This window comes from Ailuropoda melanoleuca, chromosome 12, assembly GCF_002007445.2.
Source record: "Ailuropoda melanoleuca isolate Jingjing chromosome 12, ASM200744v2, whole genome shotgun sequence".
In the NCBI taxonomy this organism is placed as follows: domain Eukaryota; kingdom Metazoa; phylum Chordata; class Mammalia; order Carnivora; family Ursidae; genus Ailuropoda; species Ailuropoda melanoleuca.
This window is the reverse complement of record NC_048229.1, coordinates 10,482,253-10,501,813: the sequence shown is the minus strand read 5'-3', so window position 1 is coordinate 10,501,813 and position 19,561 is coordinate 10,482,253. Positions and strand designations below refer to the sequence as shown.

Here is a 19,561-nt window from a genome sequence, read left to right as displayed (position 1 = left end):
CTGCCTGCTCTGCTTTGCACGCCGGCGTCTCCTGCCTCCCTCAGACCCCAGGGACAGATAGTTTCATCCAGCGTCAGAGCCTTCTGAGTTTGGTGGCGGCTCGGGGCCCGGGAGTTCATCCCTCAGTAGCAGATTTGGGCAGAGCAAAAGAGGTGGAAGGGTCCTCCAGTTTCACCACGATGGGTGACTTCCAGAGTTTCTCCACCCACTTTGATATTTTCTGGGGTTACCCTGGAGATAGCGGACTTGGCAGAGATACAGTGAGAGAGACACGAGGCAGATCATTCTTTAACCAGATTTATAAACAACAAGAAAGAGGCTGGGTTTTCTTTTTTTCCTTTTTAATTTTTTTCCTTCCTCCTCTCCAACATCTCCTGTACTGAGGATAATGACACCAAAGGGTGTTAAATTGGTTCTGAATGTCCACCTCTGGCTGGCCACATTCTTGTAACGATTTCATTAGCCTGAATTATCCACTTTATTTTCTTGTAATGGGATTAGCTGTACTTGAGGCAGCTGAAGACCAGAGGGGGAGAAAGTGGGGGAGAGCGTCTGCTGTGGATTTCATTAACTCACCCCGGCAGAGGCGTGGAACTGACCAGAATGTGCGCCCCAGGCCAGGGGTGGCGTCTTGATCCTCTCCTTCCGAAAGAAAGAAGGAACACAAGCTGTTCCAATGGGCTAGCTCGGCCCGAGGGAAAACAGGGGTGCCTGGGTCTGGCTGAGGGATGCCTCCCTTGGGGACAGTTTCTTCCAATTATCTTGTAAAACTGGTAGGTCATGTGGGTAAGATGGAGAACTGCCGCTTTTTCTCAGGGCACCAAGAATCACAAGATCACATCTGGCTCTCTTAGCTCTTGGCTGAAAGCCCCTGGGATCCACCAGGAGGGGCCAGCCTGGCCCAACCGGCTCCTTCTCAGCTTCGACCTGAAACCCCATACGGGCTTGGAAGCTGTCCCTTGCTTGGCACCAGCCACAGATCCTTTTTAATGGTCGAGAGCATCCTTGTCCAGAGCTTCCATTTCTCCATTCCCGTTACATGCCAGGAACCCTGGATCCAGCAGCCTCGTAGGGTGGGATGGTCATTCTTCAGGTGACAGAGCTGAGCCGCAGAAAGGTGACATCGTGTGTAGAGCTGGGATCTGAACCCACGTCTGACTCCATACTTCCGTTCTTTCAGTGATGCTGGGACTTATCCCCCTCGTGGTCAAAACTAGACCCCTGCGGCAGCTCCCCACTCTCAGAGACCCTGGCGAGTTACGGGCTTTGCCTCAGTGTGTGCGCTCAGGCCTTCCATGATGACTGCCTGCCTTTTCATATCTCCCAGATTGTATTCTCCAGCTGTGTCCCGGGAGATGCTGATAGGTTTTCTTGTTTGGGGGTAGGAGGGGTTTGGTGGCCAGATGAGTTTGAGAAATACCATGTCTTCTCTCTCACTCTTCCAAATCCACCTTCCATGCACTTAAGACCTTAAATGCACTGACAAGGTCTGCAGCAGAGAAGCTTGCTGAACTCTGTTAACCAGATAGCTCGCAAATTTATTCAATTCCGGAAGCCTTTTGACACAAAATACCTATTAACTTCTTTCAGGACAAGTTTGAAAAATACCGTTTTTAAGGCGTTACCTTTGATCTTGAAACTGTTTTTATGACATCTTCTGCCTAAGGACTATACTCAGCTTCAGCAGACAGTATTCAGTCTTGAGTCGCTTCTTAAATCCTTCAGCCGTGCACCGACGGACCCCCGCTAGTTAAGAGCACAGGCTTTACAATTTCCTTAGGCCTAGGGTTGAGTCCTGGCTCTACCATTTAATATAGCCTTGTGAGTTTTCCGTTCAGTCCCTTAAGCAGCCTGAGCCTTCATTTCTCCGTCTGTAAAATCGGCCCATAACCCCTGCCTCACGGGATTGCTGAGGATGGCGTGAAGTTATACGCGGAATGTACTTATGTGCACTGCCTGGCCCATCGTGTGCCTTCCAAGGGTGTGACTCCAGGACAGGCCTGTGATGGTTAGTTGGGGGAGCAGGAGAAAACCGTTAGAATTTCCATTTCTGTTTATGTTTTATCTCATCCTTTCAAATGGCCTAATTTTTAAATACTTAATGGGGTACGCACACGGTGAAACAGCAGTACGTACGTACATTTACACACTAAAAGTGTACGTGTATTGGGGATGAACGCTCACAGCTATTTCACTGAGAACGTGCATCAAACCCAGGATAAAAAATTGGAAACCACCGACTTACAAATCATTGAGAAAGAGGCTGTGCCCCGTGGAGGCCAGGGCGCGTCTGGCCCACTGTTCTTTCCCAGCACGGAGCTCAGTGTCTACACTCAGGATGCATTCCGGAAGTGGTTGCCCAGGGAATGAAGGACCCGTAGTACCGGAATGACAAGGCACGTTCGAATTCCTTCCATGCCTCAAATCTGGGCCTGGGTCCTAGAGGATGGTGACCGTGATTCCTTCGGTGCGTGTGTAGCCGTAAGTGGTCCACGCCTGGAGCAAATGCCGGAAAGCAAAACGCACTGGCAAGACTGTCCCTGTCTCACGGACCTTAGACTCCCACAGAGGCCACATGGTGCGGACACAAGCCAGCAAGGGGGCCGCTGGGCTGCAGGCGGCCGGAGGAGACCCAGTCCTGGCTAACAGGGAGGTGGGGAATCTCATCCCTTTGGAAGTAGAGCAGCCCTTCTGATCTCTTGGAACCAAACCAGAACGGGAACTCAGACGTGGAGGGGAGGCACAGGCAGCCCGCAGGCTGTGTCTGTTGTGTTTGGCGACACGGTGTCTGAGATGTTTTGACTTTGTTACTAGTATTTAGAAGTGCCATTTGTCAAAAGCGTGTGCAGTGTAGGACAGTGTAGAAGAGAGAGGAGATCTGCCAGTCCTGGGCCCCGGCGTCTCCAGCTGGCCATCCAGGTTGGAGCCGAGTGGTCCCTGCCCCTTCTGGGGTCCTAAACCTAGAGCAGGTCCGCACTGCCCTCACGTGTGCCCGCATATGCTCACTCGCTCGCTCTCTCCCCCATCAGTCCAGCCCGGAAACGACTCCCCCAGGGTCACCCAGCTGCTGAAGACAGAGCCAGGCCAGAAATTTCCATCCCTCAGGGCCATGTGCCCTCCTTGCGGAAGTCAGAGAGAGAGAGAGAGAGAGAGAGGGAGAGTGAGCCCGCCTGGGACGTGGGCCCCAACTCTGATTCAGAGATACCATTTACCTGCTTGTCCCCAGGAGTCCTCATCTAGAAAACGAGAGGGTCACGCTTGCCTGGAAAGGACCCCATGAAAGGCTATTGAGAAAAGCTAAACGCTGTCCTCCGCGCTTCCTTTCTCACTTTCTTGGAAACCAGGCCATTTTTCAGCCTCCAAGAGGCCAAAGTGAAAGGGAGGATTGCTCTGATGGAGACAAGGTAACCTTTCTACATCCGGCTCTCACCACGATGAGTGGTGAGTAATTGGAAAAGTTCAGTCTAAAAGCCACCCTTTAAAAAGAGAGCGAGAGAGAACAAAAGAAAAAACCGCATGCCCGGATCGGTCTCGATTAAATGTCTCCGAGAGCCAGTGGCCGGCTAGGTCTGGTCCACGGTGTCCACGCGCTCCCCAGCGTAGCCGTCTGGGGGAGTGCACACCGCCTGCAGCAGGCCAACCACGGCCAGGCTCCCTGCTCGCGTCCGCCCCTTGGCTGAGGCTGTCTGGAGGGAACCGCGCCTTCTCTTACCCAGCGGGGCTCGATTCTGAACCTCATTGTCTGGGCCTAGACCCCAGTAGGGGTCTGGAAAATCCTGGAGCTGGCCCCATGTTTCTTCTCTGCGACGTATGCAGTGCAATTAAAGGAATGGACGTGGGTGCCTTGGAAGGAGCAGCGACCCCGGCGGCCACACACTCCTGTAATCACCTGCAGTACCTGGAGACGCATCCTCAGGACAGAAGGACCACGTGTTCTGTCCCCAAACATGACCATGTGGCCCTAGTAGCATATGTGCAGTCAGGATAGGGACCTGGCACTCGGGCAGGACTCTGAACGCCGAACGCGTGACCGACTGAGTGTGAGAGCACGTGCCAGGCACAGGCCTGGACTCTGCAGACACGACAGGGACTAAGAACCCAGCTGTCTTGGAGTGTTCTTTCTGTTTCTAGAACAGGGAGAGGAAAGAGAAGGAAACAAGCCATTTCCGACAGTGCTCCGATGTGACAGAGTGGCTGGTGGAGTAGGGAACAACATTAAACGGAGTGGCCTCCTTGGAAAGATGGCATTTGCGCTGAGATCAAATGACAGGAAGGAGTCGATTGTGGGAACATCTGGGTAAGGAGAGGTCCAGGTGATGAGAAGAGTAGGGTCAAAGGTCCTGAGGTAGACATAAGTTTGGTGGCTTCGGGAGCAGGCGGAAAGCCAGTGTTTGGGTTAGCCTCCTTCCCCATGTGTGAGGCTGGAGGACTGGGCAAGGCTGCCTGGATTGAAGGCTTCAGTTTGGACCCATTGCAGAAGTGCGCGGTGGGGGTGTTGGGGCCTGCGCCCGAGCCTCTCCGTACTGCAGAAATCACCTGTCGTAGACGGGAGGATGCGTTTGTCTCTAGTCGACCCGTCTGTCTCTCCTAGCCTCAGCTGGGGCCCTTATCCACATGGGGACTGCGAAGGAGGCCACGAGACACCAGGCAAAGCAGCTGCCCACCTACCATGTTCATTCACCTGGTGGGAATCACTGGTGGGTCCGTGAGTTCTGTAGGATGGCGGGCACGACGGGGAGAGCAGTGGGCAGAGATCAGGAGCCCTGAGCTGTGGCCCCTGATGGGCTGAGATTAGAGGTTTGATTGCAGAGTCCTCTCGTGTCTGCAAGGAGTGGGGGGAGCCCTGCCTGCCCACCAGGCGAGTCTCCCCTGAGAACAGGGTCAGCATCTGACCCACCTGGTACCTCCCTCCCGGCCCCTGGTATCCAGGGAACATTGGGCTGGTTGTTGCTGCACGAGACGGCTTGGAAACGCTGAGCGATCAGAGGCACAAGGGGACAAGCCGTCCACTTGGAGCCCCGCCCGGCTCATTGCCACCTGTGGGACCTTGGGCAGAACACTCCACCCCCGCGGCACAGAAGAACTCGCTGAGTGACCTTGGGGAAGTCACGTGACTTCCGTGAGACTCATCGTCCGCACTTACAGAATGGGAACGGCAGCGCCCAGCCCCGAAGGCTGTTGTGAGGCCACGCACAGCAGATGCTTCACGTGCTGCGGGGCCCGGAGCCTGGAAGTCCCAGCAGGGGGCAGACGGATATGCTGTGTGTCGGGAAATTGGTGCTGGTGCTGGGGGTGTATTTGAAAGGCTTTTTTTTGCCAAGAGATTAGCCCTTTTTTCTTACCTCCAGAAGGAAGAGAAAGAAGCCTGGGGTTCATTCTTATCACAAGCCACCCCTTCATCTTGTTGAGACCACACTGTTGTCTGACTCTGGGTCCCTTGGGTGGCAGCTGATATTTTTTTCCCTCAGCGGTGCATTGAGCGCAGGTGGAAGAGAAGTCATGCCAACAAACTTCCCCACGTGACTCGGCACTTCTGCTGGGCTCCTGGTTCCTCCGGCAGATCCAAATAGGAGAGTGATAAGGACTTATGTCCTAGGAGCAGAGGGGCCGAGGCTCTTCAAGGTACGCCTGACCCCCACTTGGTGTCGTCAGCATACAGGTCAGAGTGTCAGGCGAGCCTCCCAGTCAGCTCATTAAGCCCCAGAACCCAGGCACCAGAGCAGCTGCACAACTGTCAAGTTCTGCATTTCTGGAGGGTTCTCTTTGCCTCCCCCTCACCTCTCTTCTCACTCCTTTCTCCTGGTCCCATCACTTCAAACAGGAGGGGAGAGAGAGGGGAGGATTCATCCCTTTTCAGTGGCAGAGCCAAAACCCCAGCAGTCGCCAGCCGGGGCTGGAGTCCGGTTGGGGGGTACGCAGCGTGTGCAGAGGGAGGAGATCCCCACATGCACACACGGCACACACACACACACACACACACACACGTGTATTGTGTCTACGTTCAGGCCTGTGTGCAGACATGGTTTGCATGCCCAGACCTGTTTACGAGGGCAGGGCATAATTGGCTCGCCTCGCTCAACACCTCGCACCCCCTCCCACCTCTCCCTCCCTTCTCTCCCTCCCACCCCTACACACCTCGGAAGGAATTAGAAACGTGACAACAAACTCCAGTCGTGGAAAACCCACCAGTCTGCCCGCAGTCACGCGTTCTGGGTACGGCAGAGGGGGTGGGGCTGCGGCTGCGCGGGGGAGTCATTGGTGAACCCAAGGTGAATGAAGTAATTGGAAAAGTGAGGTGTGAGTTTGTTATGAAGTGTGAGCATGGTGGGGGAGGGAAGGAGGGCCACGTTTAAAAGCCCGGTGTGTCCTCTTTATTCACAGCTTCCGATACAGTAATTGCTATTTTGTGGTTTCTATTATCTACACAGTGGGGAGCGCGCGCGGCTCCTTCCCCAAGCGGCAGGGTCTGAGCTGGGGGGCGGGGAGCTCCTGGGTGCCCCGCGATTTCCCTCCCTCTCCGGTCCCTGGCGGCCCTCCCGGGCCTCCCCCAGGCGGAGGCCTCTGCTCCCCGGAGACGAGGGTACATGCAGAACTTCCTTCAAAAGCCACTCTTAAAAATGGCTCTGTGGACCTTGCTGTCAGATAAGAACCTTAATAATGGCTGGTATTTATATATCGCTTATCTCCAAGGAGCTAAAGGTACTTCATCGATTTTCCCCCCCAACCTTTTTTTTTTCTTTTTAATTCACTTTCGATATCGCTCCAAGATCATTAGTGCCAGCCTTATTTTATCCCGCACACTTACACAAGCAGCCGGAGCCGGCCGCCTTCCCAGCATTGTTCTTGGGCTGGAGAAGTGGCAGCCGGGAGAAAGCACGTGGCTGGGGGACGTGGCCGGGGGACGTGGCCGGGTCGCCTGGCTTCTCCGACCTCTGGTTTTCTCACCTGGGAGAATAGAGGCGGTCACACTACTGCCCCATCGTTGTTACACCTGGAAACGGTGTATTTAAAAACAGCCTAGCACCTCACAGGCGCCCGGTCATTGGTGGCTGGGGTCGTGGCAGCAGTCATGGTGTCTGGAAGCCTCGCCCGTTCACTTCAGGGCTTCCCAGACGTTAGGAAGTTCCTTCTAAGAGCTAACCCTAATCTTGCAGCTTCTCCTTAAGTCCCAGCTCTCTGTCGTGCTATTCTCAGAAGAGAGGGGGAAACATGCTCATCAGGACCGTTTTCCCCGGTCCCCGGGAAGAATAACAGGATTTCTGAAGCTACTAGAGTCTTCGGACCCAGAATTCTGTGCTGTGCAGATGGGGGCTGCGACCTCCCCGAGGCCCCCCAGCTGCCTGGGACAGGAGCCCCCGATCCCTGTGCGTGGTCCCTTGTGGATCCAGGGCACCCCTGTGCCGTCGCCCACCCTGCCGAGCTCTGAGATGCCACTTCTCCAGGCCAGAGAAGCACAGCGCCTTCAGCCTCTCCTCATCAGCTTTTTTCTCCACCTTTTAATTATTTTCCTTGCCTTGCTCCGGACCCTTAGCTGCTTGCCATGCACGGAGCATCCGCAGCTGGCGGCATGCTGCAGAGAGAAGAATTAACCTCGGCCGTTTCTCTCCCCTTCTCTCTGCCATGCACACACTCACGTAGGCTAACTCACCAGAAATTAGGGCTACGAAGAAACCTGGGCAGAGGCCATTGGGACCATCTAGGGACAGGATTGCCATCCGTGCGGGCAGAGGTGGAGGGTTTACCCATGGTGGGAGTGGGAGGAACTGGGACTTAGTCACCCTCTCTTGCCCTGGGGTCTGGGCTAAGTCACTGGATGCCTCGGAGTCCAAGCAGGCCATTCCCAGCCAGCCTGCTCCAGCTTCACGCCGGATAGGGCCACGCCTCCGAAAGAGCCCCGCAGTCCAGAAAGTGGCCAGTCCGCATCCAGATAATTGAAGGACCATGAAACACTGCAGTGGAAAGAGAGTTCCAGCTTACCATCAGACCCGCCCAGACTCACATCCTAAACCTGCCACTTGCTAGTCAGGACTACTGCCTCCCTGAGCTCGGTCTTCCCATCCGTGAAATGGGGATGGCAAGACTATCCATGAACGTTTGTGCTATTTGTATATACCCCGTGGCCTGTGTCACGTCCTCCTCGACATAGCCCTCTGAGTGTTAGTGGTGAGATACCAGTGGTCGCGTCTACGGCCCAGGGCTGCCGTTTGCTTGTTCGTTCCAAAGATGCCACCAGGCGTCCCCTCTGGGCCAGGCACTGGGCTCCTTGCCGCAGATCCCCTGATGAGCGCGATAGATGTGGTTTCTGCCGTGGCAGAGCTGAGCTCCAGCCTCGGGAAGGCAGAGAGCGCACAGGCATCCACACCACAGTGCCCTGGCTGAGAAGCTTGGTGAGCCCTGACTGCCCGGGGCCCAGGGGGATGAGCAAAGGCTGCTTGGAGTTTAAGCAGTGGTGAAATCAAGGCCTGTGAGAGCCTGGGGCAGGGTTGTCTGTGCCCTTGTGCATAGAACACCCTTCATGGCCTGGGCACGTGGGAGGTGCTGGCTACGGCCTTCTCTTACCAGTCTGAGTGCTCTCACACTCAGGTCCTCATGGCCGTCAGATGCACCATCCCTGCCGTCCCCATGTCTCTCTGAAGAACTTGGAGCCAAAGCACCCCGTATCTGAACGACCCTGCGAGAAAACTCATCTGGCCGCTGGCCTCCCTGACCGAGGTTCTGAGACTCCCACGGAAGAGGAGAGACAGTGCCTGTCATGGGATGCTTTGGCCTTTAGGTGGCAGAATAAAGCAGGGTTTGCGGGCTCGACTTCTCAGCCCCTCCCACCTTACCTTCTTGCTCGTCCCCACCTGCCCAGCCTCTGGGCCCCCACCGCGCCCCCTCACCCCCCCTCCCAGTGAGCCAGAGCCTCAGCCAGGCCTCAAAGACTGACAGGGCTCGGAGGCCTACCCCCTCCAGCCCCTCCCCTCCCCGGGAGGCCGGCCTTGTCGCTAGCCTGGGGGGAGCTGCTGGGGGAGCTCGGAGGAGACGTGCAGATCCATTTTGAGGATTCATAATGCCGCATTTACACACCATCCTGCCTTCAGAAATTGGGCTGGCAGATGCCTGGTCATGCTGGCAGGGCTGCGGGTTAACGCCTCGGATTTAGCTTATATCATTTCACGAGAGCTTACGGCCTTTACTGTGTTTTTACCCAATCGGTCTTTGGCCCTGAAGCATCCTAGGCCGTTGAGTGTGTGTGCCGTGCGCCCAGCCACCCACCAGTGCGCGTAGATTTTCAAAGAAAATAGCACCTCTTCAGATGCCATGCACATTAAATATTTATCGGCGGCAATTTGCGCACATATATTTGATAAATGGACATCGGAACAGGGTTGGGGTGGGGGAGTGAGGCAGGAGAGCCCGAGAGGCCTGATCCTTTTGTCCGGGAATTTCTGGAACGTTTATCTGGGAGGAGAGGCTGGGGGGAGGGCAGGGGGTGGTCCAAGCAGTGTTTACCTGTTTGATCCCTGTCAGGGGGAGCTAAGCCATTTTCTTCTCCAGAGCTTTGCCTGACTTTGGCTTAGCAGATATCAAAACTAAAGCCCGGAGGTACGGGACATGGGGTTTAGAGGGAGTAGCTGTGTGTCATTCCGGCGCTGAGCACTGAGGAAACATCCCGGGGCCTGGGGCCGGGAGCAGAGGCTCATTCTGCTCGCTCCACGCAGGCTTGCTGTGTGCTCAGCTCAGCCGTGCAGGCGGATTCAGGTCAGGAGACCCTGCTGACTCTGCGTGCGGATCCCTGGCTCGCACACACGAGCGGCCCCGTGCCCTGGCCACGCGCGTGCAGGGCTGCGTCCCCCCTGCCAGATAGTCAGCCCCACAGGCAAGGGGAGGCCAAGCGTGCCAGCCTGTCAGAGAGGAACCAAAAATTCTCCATCAGCCTCTCCAGCCCGATCATCCCTCCCTGCCCAGCGTGATGGCCCGGATCTGAAAGGAGAGAAGACCAGTCATGCCCCGGAGCGTGTGTCGGACGGTGGGGAGGGGACTCCGTTGTATGGGGTGTGGGTGTGGGTGTGTGTGGACATGCACACGTGCTCCTGCGGGTACTTCTTTTCTAACCAGAAAGGATTCGTGTGTGAGAGTTGGTCCTGCCCTCCCACACATACCCCAGCCCCTTTGCAGGCCTCAGTTCTTAAACTGCTGTGTTTTGCCTTTTGTTTCCAGCACCTTCGGGGAGCTGAAGACTGTCCGCTTGCCAAAGAAGATGACCGGGACAGGCACACACAGAGGGTTCGGCTTCGTGGACTTCCTCACGAAGCAGGACGCAAAGGTGAGACTGTGCCCTCTGGGCCCTTAGGAGGAGAAGTAGCAAAAAGCTCTTCACGGAGGAGGGCGTGTCGCTGCCCCATTTGGTTCTCCTGCTTTTTCCCTGACCCTGCTCATTTCCGCCACTCCCTCTGAAGACAAGGCCCTGGGTTTTGTGTTTGGAGGGGGGGGCCGTTCTGTGTCCCCTGCCCACCCTCCCTGATGTGACGTCCGCAGGAACCTGGGATACAAAGTAGGGAGGCAGGTGGGTTTCCCGGGGCTCCCCAGCTCAGACAAGGCTTCCCGGTCATGAGCACCCCGAGGCGGGCAGCATGGGAGAGGCCATGCAGCATGTCAGGGACCGGGGGCGAGCACTTCAGGAAGGAGACCTGTCCATGGGGACACACGTCTTTCCCCTCATCTTCCCACTCGTGGCCGGGGCCTCTCAGTTGTCCTGGTTATAGGGGAGGTCAGCGCAGCCAGGTGCTGCCGTGTGTAAGCACAGCTGTGGCATTTTTCAGTCTCCTTGGACACAGAGCGCCTCTCATTTTGGAAGCAAGGCAGTCTCGGGATTTGGGCTCAGTGCAGCACGGCGGGTGGGTCGCCCTTGCAGGGGTATGCTGAGGGCAGCCCAGCAGCAGATATGGGAGCAGAGGTGCTGCGATCGGGGGTCTGGCTGTGTCTGGGGGCTCCCTCATGAGCCTGTGCATTTCCCCTCTGCTGGCCTTGTCGTTCCTCAAGGGTACGGTGAAGAGACTAGTGGGACCCCCTCCACGTCTCATGAAGCGTCCTTCGAGAAAGCAGGGGTTTTTGCTAGAATCGCACCCGTTGGCCTTTTGCGAGCTGCCGTCGCCAGAGGCCCAGTGGGTGGAGCCAAAGGTGACATCTCAGGGACACAGCTGCAGCCTTTGTGGGCCCTGGGAACACGCACAGGCACAGAGGGCACTCCTGGGACGTCGGGGAGCCTTGCCAGCCACCTTTGTCTCCGCGGCTTGAACTCAAGTGCCTGTTTTGTTGACACGTGGCCGCGTTTCTCCGGACATCTGCTCCCCTTTCTTCTCTGCTGGCAGCCTTTCCCTTGCCTCCTGTCCATGGCAGCAGGGGCAGCACCCCCTGCATGCAACAGGCCCTGGCCTGGGTTCCCATCAGCAGGGCAGGCACCTTTGGGGGACCCGCATTGGCTCGGAGGGAAGCCACGGAGGGCAGCCGTCCAGAGCGCCTTCCTGCCAGCGGCTTGGCCTCCCGAGCCCTGCCCCGCGCCTCAGGTTCCCCAGCTGTAAGACAGCAGTGGGAAGCAGGTTCCAGCCTCGCAGGGTGCGGGCGGACGGCGCACATGAGCCCTGGCTCAGGAGTCGAGGCCTCCCTGTTCCCACCAGCCCTGCCCCCTTGGGGGCCACTGCACCTTCGTCCCAACCAGAGGGGAGGAAAACACGGGACAGTGTTTTTTTTTCTCCATGGCTTTCCATCAAGCTCCAGGCTTCTGAGGGGTGGGACAGTGAGGGGACAGAGACATTGTTGTTGCCTGTTTGATATCGGGGGCCCTGCGTGAGGTTGTGAGCAGGGCAGAAGAGGAGGGGGGATCCACTCCCCGCCCCCAAGAGCTGCCTCTTCCGAGGGGGCTCATTAGACTGCCTGAGTCGGAATCCTGGCCCTGCCGCTACCTGCTGTGTGACCTTGGACAAGTGTCTTACTTTCTGTGTGCCTCAGTTTCCCCCCTTATGAAACGGTGATAGGGCTTTTCACATCGGGTTGTCGTGAGGTTTGGAGGGGGTGGTGTTCTTAGGGTGGCGCTGGCCCTGGGAGCTCCGTCTGTTAGTGGTGCTGGGGAGGAAGGTGGCGACAATGGCGCTGGGCTAAAAAGGAGGAGGGATGGGACAGAGCGGAGGGAAGAGGTGTCCGAGCCCTGCAGCGGGAAGGCATGGCTCTAACACACGGCGGCCTCCCTCCGGGGCAGACGTGGCTCTTGGGGCAGGAGGAGCAGACCGGGCTCGGGCTCCGGGACGCGGTCGGGGGTTGTGTTCTCCGGGCTCCCTGGGGCGGAGGGGCCCCTCAGGTAGACAGGGCGGAGCGAGTTCCCCGCTGGGCAGCTCTCGGCACCAGGGCCCGGCAGCAGAGGACATTTCCAAAGGCCTGGCAGCACAGCTCTCTGATTTATTCAGGTGGCTCCTCCCCCTCCACCTCTGCCCTGCCTTCCATTCTGGGCTCCGGGAGGAGAAAGGGCAGCCGAGGACAGGGACGACTCAACACACAGCCCCTCCGGGATTGGCTCCTCCTGCCCCTCGGCTCTGACAGGCGGCCGGCCGGGCTCTGGGGCCACTTCTGGCCCTGGCATTGACCCACAGCAGCTCTCCCTGTGGCCACCACCGTACCAGCCGGCCCTCCCCGAAGTGTGAACCCACCGAGCGCATCCTCCCTGCAGATATCCCTTTGCTCTTTTTGCCTCCCAGGGAAGCTGCTTCTCCCTCTCCTTCTCCGTGTCTGTCTGAAGAACTTTATTGTCTTCCGAGTGGCATGTTTAGCGCCTGCCGCTGACCCAGAGAGCCGTGCGCGCTGCACACCGGTGAATAGAATCCTGACAACTGTGCATGTCGAGCCAGCACGAGGGTGGGTGTGAGTCTGAAGAGGGAGCACAGGGCCGTAAGGAGACACTGAGTAAAACACCCCAAGATCACAGTTTACTTCCGCAGAAGGAATTTGTGGGAATGTTAGAGGAGCCTGCCTGACCCCCTTCCCCTGGCTGGCTTCCCCTACGTGGCTCTCCTCCTTCAGAAGCACTTGAGGAAGGAGACCTCCTTTAGAAGCCTTTCCACGGCTTGACTGATCCCTGACCCACCCAAATCCCTCACTGGGGGCTTTGCTCCCGTTGCCTGGCGGGACACCCTCGTGGACATATGGAGGTCGTCACTCTTGGGATCGGCAGCCCTTGAACCTGGTGTTGGAGCCTCACCCAGGGGCCCAGGCAGTGCTCAGATGGGAGGGAACAGGGAGAGGGGAGAGGCGGGAGGGGGTCACGAACAGGGGACTGCACAGCGAGGAGTCTGGAAAGCAATGGAGGAACTGACGGTTTCTGGGAGGGACCAGGGCCTGACCCCAGGTGGGTCGGCTCCCAGTACAGCACTCCTTCCCCAGCATCAACCAGTCCATTCCCAGCTGGCTGAGGAGAGAATTAGGCCCCAGTCAGTCCCTAGAGGGAGCCCCTTGGCGCCGCCGGCTGCTGGGGCCCCCACACGTACCCATCTGCGCTGCTCCTGCGCCCTGCACGAGTTTTCCAACCTTTCTCCACGATACCGTGTCCCACCCTGCACATGATCAGGGACTTTGTTATCTGTCGGGCCCCTCTGGGTCAAGCACACACCCCCAAACTGGAAAGAGAGTCGTAGCACAAGGCTCCACAGAGGCTGTCGTGGCAGAGCTCAGAGTAACCAGGCAACTGATGACAATAGCCAGAGGCTCCCGCGACCGACCGCGCTGGCTTTGTATGTGACACGTACACCACACGCGCATTGTCTCGCCCCAACCTGCAGCAGCCCCAGGAATCGGGCGGGAGATTTGCATCACTCCCTCCCCATGTCTCCGCACGGCCGCCGAGTAACGTCTGTGCAGCTTCTGCAGAGCCCCGTGGCCCGATCCCCATGAACCAGCGGGAAGCCCAGCTCTGGCTCCCGGGCCAAGGCGCTAAACTGGAGGAGACCCGTCTCCCCTCATCACAGGCTCAGCAAGCTGGCACATTCTCCCATCCTAGGACACTTGTCGGCCCTTGATGTCCGGGGCAGTAAGTGTCAGTCCCTCTGAGAGTGCCAGTGTTCCCTAAAACTCCAGGGGTGATGAGCTGATGTTTCTCAAAGACCTTCCCCCTCGAGGTAGAGGGGAGCGGGACAGAGGCTGATCAGCAAAGCCTGGAAGTCAAGGACTCGAACCGTCCCAAATGCAGTGGGCTTCCCTGGGTCTGTGCTCATGTGCACAGCTCTGTCCCTGTCTCAGGTGCCATGTGCCTCTCTGGACCCTGATGTTTCTAGAAGGGCAGCGTCTTGGCATTGATCAACTTCTCAAAGCCTGTCTTTGGCAGGAGGGTGCTAGGCATTAACATTTGTCATTCTTCATTCTCCCAAGACTCCAGAGGGAAGTGGTGGGTGGCATTTGACACCTGAGGACACTGAGGCTCAAAGAGGGTGAAGTCATTGGCCCCGGGGTCAGGCAGCCAGGACTGGGCAGAGCCGGCCCGTGTGCCAGCCAGATGCCAAAGCCCATGCGTTCACTTGCTCACTTACGCTGAGCGCCAGCCCCTCCTCTCTCCAGCACCCAGCAGAGAGAAGGACTTGCCAATTAGAGACATTTCAGTGAGGGTGGGGGGAAGAGCATCTCTCGGGAGCCTGCCCAGGCTGAAATGAGCCCCCCCCAGGCTGAAATGAGCCCCCCCACCCCCAGAGAAGGAGTGAGCACCCTGATATCAGCCCCTCCAGCTCACATGTCAGCTTCCAGCCCTCCCCAGCCCGACAGCAGCCTGGCCTCAGAGGGGCCCCCAGTAGCCACTGGGGTTCTGTTCTGCAGCCGCCATGCCCTCTCTCTTTGCCCAGAGCAGGCAGGTCCCCGAGGAGGAAAGGAAGCGCAGCCCAGAAGGGAAAGGATGGGAAGAACGGACTCGTGGCCCGGAAACCAGAATATTAATTTTTTTCCCATGCATGCGCCTTTAATTCTTCCCTTCCCAAGCCCGCCGCGCCTTTGTACTTTTGCAGTTGCAGCTGTTTTTATTTGCTGCCGCTGCTGTTGTTTTAAAAGGTCTATTTTCACATGGAATGTTATCCAATTAGCAGAGCAATGTGTTGGCTTAAATAAACACTTGGGGGGAGCCGGCAGCAGGGAGACGTGATGGTGGCTGGTGTTGGCAGGCAGAGCTGTTCTCGCCGTGGTAAACAACCGTGGCTTTAATTGTGGGGTCGCACCAGTTAATGTGTCCCTTCCCATTTCTCCCTTCGGCACCATGCCGGGGGAGGGGGTGGGGAGTGGACACACGGCCCCCGCCCCTGGCCCCAGGGTTGGGGTGCTGCTGAGAGTTTCGTCGAGGGCTACCATCGGGCCCGGCCGCACCCATGCTGTCACCTTGCAGACTTTGCCGAAACCAGCCCCGTGGTGGAGAGGGTGGACCCTGAGGAAGCCAGGCAGGGCATCTGGACGCAGGGACAGCCACTCGGGGCTGGGTGCCCGGTGCGGCCCGCGAGGGGCTGAGCCGTCTTGCCTGCCCTGTAAATGACGATCGCCATCCGATTATCAGTGGTGTGCGCTCAACACATGTTTGCTTAATTGAGTGTAAGAATGGAGTAGAGCACGGTCTCCGTGGGGCCTGTGGGAGCAACAGGGTCCGAAGGGGCCATCACCCCATGGAAATGAGGAGGCCGTGGACACAGACAACGGGCTTCGTATCCCCGAACGCCAGGTTTCTCATCCATCCCCACCCCCCACCCCCACCCCCCCCGTCAGAAGTAATACTGCCCCCGAGGCAACTGTGAAGAGGAAGGGCCGGGCCCAGGCCATGGCACAGGGCACCACAGAAGGGGCAGCAGCGAGTGGGCCGGGCCCCAGGGGTCAGGGCTGCTGCCCGGCTCTCGGATGTTCTTTGTCTCCAGACATGTTAATTGGAAGCCAACTCGGGAATGGGGGTTTGGTCCCCACTCTTCTGTTCAGGCAAGAGTGTTAGGTGTGGACACTCATGCCCCTGTCTCATTCGCAGGGTTTTGCCTTGTTCCCATCTTTAGAGCCCAGGCGTAAGAGGAAGTTGTTGGAATCCTGAGCCTTGCATTTCAAGGCGGGGATTCAGGCTCAGCCAACACACTTACGGGCTGAGAAGCCAGGGTCAGGACAAGCCCCTCTCAGACTAGCAAGGGTGCGACCTTCATCTCCGGGGGATAAGCAGCGCCGTGAGATACCCCTCTGCTCACCCTGTCCCTCCCTCTGGGCCTCTGCCCCCCAGGGGAAGGGCAGCTTCCAGAGTCCTCACTCCAGATTCACCAGGCAGTCCGTCCACGTAACCCAGGAAAGCCAACCAGCCCAGCCCGAGAAAGACGGGCAACTTCCTTGCCGCCAGGAGCACTACTGGTAGCTTTTTAAAAGCTGTACTACCAACGGCAACAACGGGGACCGGGGTTCAGGCCCTTACCGCGTGCCAGGCACTGGGGTAAATGAATCGTTGCCGTCTTCCTTATTCTTCCCGGCAGACGCAGGAGGTCAGAGTGCCCCCACTTTGCAGCAGAGAAAATGGAGACCCAGAGAAGTGCCTCCTCGGGTCACAAAGCCGGAAGGCAGCAGGGCCACGCTGCGGGCCCCACTTGGAGCCCAAGGCCATTAGCAGGCCGCGCTGCCTCTTTGCCTGGCCGCTTCTGACTGCCGATGACCTGGCATTGGTTGTCTTCTCCCGGTGGTTCCTTTATCTCTGCAGAGGTCACAGGTGATGCCTCACCTCTGTGTCCCCCACCGTGGTGTTGGTTCATGGTGGGTCCTCCAGGGAGGTTGAGTTGAATTGGACGGAGCTGTGTGGATAAACGCAGGGGAGGCAGGAGACACATCTGTTTCTCCGAGACACATAGTCGCCGCAGCCTGGAACCAATGCCCCGGCCGTCTCTCTGAGAAACTTGCCCTCAGCTCCCCACTATCCTCACTTGCAATGGACTAAGGTGCTAAGTGGGGTCCCCCAGTCCCGTGCCAGGAGCCCCACTCATCCCGGGGACCAGCTCCCGCCTGCTGGCAGGACCCGCTGAGAGCTTGCTTCCGGGACTGTGGGCACCATAAGGCGGGGACGAGAAGATTCTGCCCCTCGGAGCTCAGGATGCTGCCCAGAGAGACAGAACATGCGGTGCTGGCAGACCTTCCTCCCAGAAGCACGGGCCCCACGTTTTTCAGCCACCTCCGTGGAGAGAAGGAGCCAGGCCCCCAACGGTCCCAGCCAGGGCCTGGTGCTCACGTCCCTGTCAATCAACCCCGTGCTCCTGGGCACACGTGGCCATTCTTGGCCGTCTTAGGTCACACTTGCTCCAGGCACTGGGGGCACAGATGGCCGGGCGCAGGTTGCCATTGTCCGTGCTCAGGTGGATTTGACGTCTGCGGAGGGATGGAGCCCTCCCACTGTGCAAGACACAGAGCAGAAGGGGCCGAGAAGGGCCTGGACTTGTAAAGACAGGAGTCCTGTCCTCAGGCCTGGGCCAGCAGCCACGGCCCATGGGATGGGAGTCCTGCCAAGGGCACCGAGTGGACTTTTGTTGCCGGGAGGAGGAGGTCTGTCTCCAGGGAGAACTGCAGAAAGGTCAGGCCAGTGCTGCGCTGGCAGCCTTCCAGTGCCTTCCCTGTTCCGGAAAGATGGCTGCCAGGCCTGGTCACAGTCTAGCCGGTGGCTGTCATTCCCCCTCTACCTTCGTAGATTTCCTTGTGGGGTTGGCGGGGGGGGGTAGTATTGCAGAAGAGGCAGCTGGAAGCTAGGGCTCTCGGTGCCCATGGTTGGTGGCTCAGGTTGGAGGAGATCAAAGGGGTGTGATTCTAGGACAGCCAAGTCAGGGAACCAGACGATGGTGGTAGCTAGCCTGCACTCCAGCCAGACCTGCCCGAGCTGGCCTTAGTACGCCTCAGTTCTCTGAGTGGGACCAGGCTCTGAGACCTGCTGTCCGAAGTGAGAAGTCCGTCTGCCCCAGGTCAAGGCAGAGGGACTTTGGGCAGCCATCTGGGTCAGCAAACAGTCTACTCCTTGATGATCCAAGAGGGATTTATGGAGGAGGAAGTAGGGCTCAGGGACTTGCTAGGGATGCTGGTGCCTGCAGGGGCCAGTGACAGTGGGAGCTGTCCTAGAGGGGCCCCGGCAGGAGCGCCAGTCCTGGAGGGAGAGAGCAGGGAAAGAAATAACCCCACCCCTTTCCTCCCTCCCTCCAGTACTATGGCCCCTCCCATTTGCTCACCCTAAACAGAAACTAGAGGGCGAGAGCCCTGGTTATACAGTCCGTGGGTGTTGGCTGTGAAAGCCGGGAAAATGGTCCAGAGAAGAGCAGGAATAGCCAAAACTGGCCGGATGATGACAGGAAGTGGTTCCAGAGAGCAGGGGCTCCCCTCTTCTATGGCCTTCTCCTGGCCAAATGAATGCACTCCTAGAGTTCCACCTGGATCTTTGGGCTTCTGCAGTGACCCAAGTGGGTGGTCTGGTGGTGTACCGAGTCCTGGTGGCTTGCACACCTGTTCCTGTCCCCCAGGGCACCAAAGTCATTCTTATTGGGAGCAGATCTTCTTCCCCTTGCCAGACACAAGACCGTGTACATACCAGGTCCTGTCCTAATCGAAAGGCAGAGTGTCCCATGCATATGGGCAGCCGAAGACATGAGCTCCTTGTTCCTCTGTCCCCCGTGCTCTGTATCGTAGAGGTGTGGGGCCTCCGTCTCATCACGCAGGCACGTCATCCTCTCATGCCACCCGAAGAAGGGGGACTTCTGTACAGGAGCGTATTTTGAGCGAGACCCCGTTTACATAACCGTTATTACAGTTTATCGGACGATTGTTCTAGTTTATTATTAGTTATTGTTGTTCGGTTTCTTACTGTGGTTAATTTATAGGCAAAACTGTACCATACAATGTTCGTATAGGAAAACTGGAGTACGTGTGGGTTCCGTACCATCTGTGGGTGCGGGTGTCCACTGGCGTCCTGGAACGTATCCCCCGCAGATGAGGGGAACAGCCATGTTCCCTGGGCACACTGTGTCCCAAGCACTGCTAGGGGCAGCAAGGAGAGAGACCTTCCCTTCCAGGTTCAAGGCTGAGCCCAGGAGGCCGGCCCGCAAGCAGGTGTCCATGGGGCCGGTGCTGGGCTGGAGGCCACGCGGGCAGGGCGCAGGGAGGGCGCCCGGCTGTCGTCTGTGTGAGGAGAACATGGTGTCCCCTGGACCACCAGCAGGTCAGCTGTGAGGAGGGAGCTCTTCCAAGGCCAGAGCAGATTATAAAGGCCCAGGGATGGAACGTACAGGGTCTGAAAGGAAAAGCTAGAAGGAAGTTGACGTGCGTGGGGACCTTGGCCGGCGCCTGTATTCCTTTCATTGAAATGGGAAAATGATGTCTGTTCTCATGAGTAGGTTGGGATCATAGGCTTAGAGTTCCAGCCCAGGAGATCCATAACCCGTGGGAAGAAGAAGGCCCTTGCATTCCAAGGGAAGAAAACGGGCAGCAGAAGCAGGATTTGGAGAGAAGCAGCAGGCCAGGAACGTCTAACTCCCCACTTTTTCTGAGACACCCTCATCGCACTGACCCCGGGCGCCCC

The 19,561-nt window shown here is 57.8% G+C and overlaps 1 protein-coding gene across 1 annotated transcript in view; it reads left to right on the top strand.

Moving 5' to 3' along the window:
- The window catches only part of RBM19 (RNA binding motif protein 19), a 146,183-nt gene that overhangs the window by 85,614 nt on the left and 41,008 nt on the right, over positions 1-19,561 (top strand). Inside the window, exon 22 of the mRNA XM_034637974.1 lies at positions 10,204-10,309. Within this exon, the coding sequence (XP_034493865.1) occupies positions 10,204-10,309 (106 nt within the window). The remainder of the gene's footprint in view (positions 1-10,203; positions 10,310-19,561) is intronic.